The following is a 5,821-nucleotide window of genomic DNA, read 5'->3' as shown; positions in this document are numbered from 1 at the left end:
AGCTGAGGGAAAAACCAATTTCCAGTGTGGAATGATATAAGATTACCATTACCGTTCTTAATGCCAATACCATACTAATGATAGAGACGTATTACGAAGAATTTACGATTCTCGCTCTCTTACGAACAGGCACGATGTATTAGACCATTATTCCTTTTTTCAACTTTTTGTACACTTTCTGTAGACTTTCTGTGCACTTTCTGAACACTTTCTGTACACTTTCTGTAAACTTTCTATGCACTTTCTGTCATTGACCCAAATCGCTCCTATGTACCATACTTGGTATTTAATTCTTTGGCATTTTCGGCTGCCAATTTCTTTCCCTGAGTTCCTGAATGTCTATCAGGAGGTATCTGAGTCGGCTGCAGGTCAGTCTCTGATCGACAATTTCTTTAATCGATGAATATATCTTTTGAACCTCTTGGATTGCGATGGGTGAAGTCCCGGCCACTTCGTCCATCTTCTTACCCATTCCCTGGAGGAGGGCACAGACTGCCTCCAGGGAGGTTTCGTCCTTTCTTCTAAGGAGGACCTGTGCGCAATATGCTACTCTACTCGTTAGAACGAGGTTTTCAAGGCATAGGCAACCGATAAACACGCACAGGGATACATATCGCTTTCTGCAGGCTATCTTCTTAAGCTCTGCTTCCGCTATTTCTTCGCGGGGTTGTTTGTCCAAGCTTTCATTGTCTGCCCGTGTTTCGAAAGAGCTCTGGCACTCGCTCAACAAGCGGGCTTTGAAGACCTTTGTTTTTTCTCTGCCCAAACTTTCTGTCAATACCTTGGACAGCTGTGCGTACGTTTGTGAGTAGAATTGCTGTCGTGTTGCGAAGTCAACGATTATTCCGGCTGCCGTTCCCACTTCGCCCGGGTGCTTAGCTAGGAAGGCCTTTATTTGCTCGGAAATCTTCTTGAAATTCTTCGCTGACAGCTTATTCATAAGTGACTTGAATAACCCAATATCCGTGGCCTATTTGTCCACATGGACAGGCCTGTCTTTGGATGGGGTTGATGGCGTCTACTCCTGCCTTTTGTGCCAGTTTGGTGGAGTAGGTATAACTCGACAAGTAGTCACTGGAGTTCTGCGCAACTCATTCTTTTCTTCTCGAGGCTTTGAGATATTAGAGGATTTAGTGCTTCATCATCATCATCATCATCATCATCATCATCATCATCATTATGATTCTTATTTTAATTATTATAATCATTATCATTATCATTATCATTATTATTATTATCATTATCATTATTATTATTATTATCATTATTATTATTATCATTATTATTATTATTATTATTATTATTACTATTATTAATGTTGTTGTTGTTGATGTTGTCGTTATTGTTATTGTTATGGTTATTGTTATTGTTATTGTTATTGTTATTGTTGTTGTTGATTTATTTACTTTTTTGCTGGCTCTAACCAGAGATATATCTTCAAAGTATGGCACTGTATAAGAATTATACAAATGTACAATATATATATATATATAATATATATATATATATATATGTATATACATATATATGTATATATATATATTTATATACATATATATGTATATATAGACATATATAGGTAGGTCAAACACCACCAGAGGCGCCACCATCGATGAGGTGGTGAATAGCGCGTTATCTTATGCGCACGCCATGCAAACGGCCAAATTTACATACCGTGGGAAATTTCATTCATACAAATGTTATGCGCGTGTATTTACTACGATCGTAGTAAATTTCAAACAATTACATCATCAGTTACATGTCGGTACATAAAAACATAAGATAAACATGGCAGCTTGCATTCAGCAGTAAATCGAAAATTGGTTCATGTTTCAGTGTAAAAAATTAGTTAAATAAGTTCAGTAAATTGGCAACTGACCATAATAAAGAAAAACTACTAGTATCGCGGATTATTCTAATACCAAAATAAAGGCAGCATGTTACGGTAGAGCTGAGAAATCGGAGGTATTAATTAGTTTTTTTTTTCTATCGGGTCGGATTATCGGATAACAACATCAACATCAACCCGCCATCTTATCAAACTTCACTCTATTAAGTTTCTTACTATTATGTTATTAGCGTAATAGACTTATAGTTGAATTATTTGAACTATTTTCTTTAAAATGTGTGATTTTCATGTAATTTGATCAAAGAGAAGTTACGTTTTTATCCTCCGTAATATTACGGACCACAGCTACGATTCGTCCTGCCCGCTATCTATGATCACTGGTGGTATGGATCAAACTACACTATTAAGTTTGTTACTATTGTGTTATTAGTGTAATAGCTTGCATATAGTTGAATTATTCAAACTATTTTCTTTAAAATGTGTGATTTTCATGTAATTTGAAGGTATTCGTAGCTGTGGTGGGTAATTTTGCAGAGGATAAAAACGTAATTCTATGATCAAGTTACATGGAAATCACACATCTTAAAGAAATATGTCAAATAATGCAACCATATGCTAAATTTTTATATAAAATTGTGCCTGTCAGCAAAAAACCGTCATTGTTTACGTTCGATCGGCGATTCGTCAGACCGCACGTTTCGGCCCGATTTCCGGGGAGAAAATAGGCCCGATTTAATTCCATTCAAAATGCAATATCTCGAGAACAAGGACAGCTAGATGGATAATTCAAATTGTATTATACTCATAGCGACTTTTTGCATCCCATGAGAACTACTTCAGCTCAAATATCATGAATTCCATTTTCATGTTATTGTTATTGTTGTTGTTGATTTATTTACTTTTTTTGCTGGCTCTAACCAGAGATATATCTTCAAAGTATGGCACTGTATAAGAATTATACAAATGTACAATATATATATATATATATATATATGTATATATATATATATATATATATATGTATATATATATATATGCATATATATATATATGTATATATATATATGTATATATATATATGTATATATATATATATATATACACTCGACCACCCGTGACACATTGGGTCAAATAAAATCTTAAATGATACGTTGTTAATAAAATGGTCAATAAAATCTTTATTAAGACAATGCTCTTATACATACAACATTCTCCTTAATTATGCTTATGTTATATCACGTCTCGTCATCACACTCCCAATCCCACTACCAGTCATTATCATTATCATTATCATTCAGGGTGTCCGATAGGACTTGAGTGAGTAGCAATGTTTATAAATATACACTTTATGATAGATATACTATGTCACTATCACCGTATAGTAGAAATCACAGAAAATAAGTTTCTATATCAAATTGAATATAATTTAGAGCTCTTACTTCTATTCAGTAGACAAAGGCAGTGACTTGATTAGTTCTAAGAAGTGGAATGCAGAAGATTGTGACGTCATGTCGTCGTTGGTAACTCAGGAGTTCGCTATACTTATAAATACTGAATATGAATTTTTTTATAAGTATATATATATATATATACATATATATATATATATGTATATAGATATATATATATAAATATATATTTATATATATATGTATATATGTATATGTATATATACAGTATATATATATATATATATATATATATATATGTATATACATATGTATGTATATATATATATGTATATACATATATACATATACATAGATGTATATATGTATATATATATATATATATATATGTACAGTATGTATGTTGGGTCAAATGAAAATTTAAATGATACGTGGTTATAAGAAGTGAAATGCAGAAGATTGTGACGTCATGTCGTCGTTGCTATGAATCATATGATGTCTCTTCTTCTTATTGGCTGGTCATCAGTCGTGACGTCATATCTCTTCTTCTGGTCTCCTCTTCTGATTGGCTGGTCCTTAGTCGTGACGTCTTGTCTCTTCTTCTGATTGTTTGGGTGACGGTTTCAAGCAAGCAACAAGATACAAACAAGATTTTCAGAATTTTTAAGTATACACACACACACACACACACACATATATATATATATACATATATATATATATATATACATATATATACATATATATACATATATATATATATATATATATATACTTTATTTATCTATTTTATTTATCTATCTACTTATCTATATACTTCACTTATTAATTTTTCGTATGTATATACTACTTGTTTATCTATGAACTATGAACAGCTCCCTTCTCGATGAAGAACCTTAAAGATGTGGGTCTGGGCCCTAGGTGGCCGTAGTTTCACAAGTGTGGCCCACCAACCAAACTTAGGCATCAGTTGTTGTTTTTCCACATTCTTAGTGTTTACCATATTGATCATTTTGAGCTTATCAGCTGCTTCATTTCTCTCTGCTTCATTTACAAACTTCATAACAATATTGCCCCCCTTGTGTGAATTTAGAATCTTTAATTTGCACAACCGAAAGCACTTCTGCCACTTCCTTTTTCATAGCCACTGCTTTACCACCATCTTCATTAAATTTGATAACTACTAAATTCTTACACTCACGCTTTTTCTTTTTCTTCACTACGTCTACCCATGAGCCGGCTGACTCTGACTGGCCACTCAAAACGTCAACAACATACCTCACCTCCGACACACATTCAGTCAGTTCACTTGCGCCACTTTCTTTCCTCAATAGCGCAAACTCTTTCCTCAGCAGGTTTTTCAATTCTTGCACCTCCTTCCTGAGTTCTTCAAGTTCAGCACTAAGTCGATGGTTTATTCTTGCTTTGATGTCAGGTGCACATTTGTTACATAACCAGTTAATGGCGGAACAGTTCTCATCCTTCACTCCACCTAAATTTGCGCACGACGTGTGGCACCACATTTTACAAGCCAAACAGATAACTCTCTTCGCTTTTGTAGTCCCTCCTTTATCCTTAGTACAGACTAAGCACGGGTACTTGTTAAAAATCGTCACTATACTATCTGTCATAACAAAACGCACACGGATAGTCGTGTATCGAAACAACACACTGTAGCATTTAGCTACAAGGCCGCTCTCGACAACAGGCAGTTACAGTCACTAGTCACAAGTCAGTCACGATCGGCAGAGCTCAGTAGCATACGTCCGCTTCCCTCGACGGTTGGGGGGGGGGGGACGGACACACACACACACACACACACACACACACACACACACACACACACACACACACACACACACACACACACTCACACACACACACACACACACACACACACACACACACACACACACACACACACACACACACACACACACACACACACACACACACACACACACACACAGAGAGAGAGAGAGAGAGAGAGAGGGAAACATTATTTATATTTTTGGTGGGTGACGCACGTTGTTGCTGAGGTCGAATTTCAAGGCGGATCTTACAGCAGACTAATCGGTGGTCTGTCCAGCAGTCTGCACCTCTCATTGCCTTGGCTATGAGAACCTCTTTTTGATGTTGGTAATGTGTAGTTGGTGTTCGGAGCAAAGTGTAAGGAGTCTGTATCCGTTGTCATTGGCTTTACCAACTCCATGCTTTCCCAGGACGCCTGGCCAGATGTTATGCTCTCGTCCAACTTTTGCATTGAAGTCACCCATAGGGAGAACTCAATCAGTGCGATGGTTTGCTTGTAGACACTCGTTAAGAGAATGATAAAACTCCTCTTTTACACAGTTCTATGCAGCAAGAGTAGGAGCATAGGCAATTATGATGGTGATGTGCTTTCCTTTGCTCAGAGGAACTCTCCATGACATTAGACGCTAACTGGTCCCTACGGGTGTATTAGAGATTTGGCTCAGCAGAGAGGATTTGACTGCAAAACCTACCCCGTAGAGTCGTCGCTCACCTTCAGAGAGGCCTTTCCAGAAAGAGGTGTACCTACCCT

At 36.2% G+C, this 5,821-nt stretch overlaps 1 protein-coding gene across 1 annotated transcript; it reads right to left on the bottom strand.

The window, feature by feature from the left end:
• Positions 1 to 286: 286 nt before the first annotated feature.
• On the bottom strand, positions 287 to 940 carry LOC143030289 (eukaryotic translation initiation factor 4 gamma 1-like). Its single transcript, XM_076193442.1, has one exon. The coding sequence runs from the start codon at positions 938 to 940 to the stop codon at positions 287 to 289; it is 654 nt and encodes a 217-aa protein (XP_076049557.1).
• Between the last annotated feature and the right edge of the window lie 4,881 nt (positions 941 to 5,821).

Source organism: Oratosquilla oratoria, chromosome 12, assembly GCF_046742065.1.
Source record: "Oratosquilla oratoria isolate Oo_2021 chromosome 12, ASM4674206v1, whole genome shotgun sequence".
NCBI classification, from domain to species: Eukaryota; Metazoa; Arthropoda; class Malacostraca; order Stomatopoda; family Squillidae; genus Oratosquilla; species Oratosquilla oratoria.
This window is presented reverse-complemented; position numbering and strand designations above follow the sequence as displayed.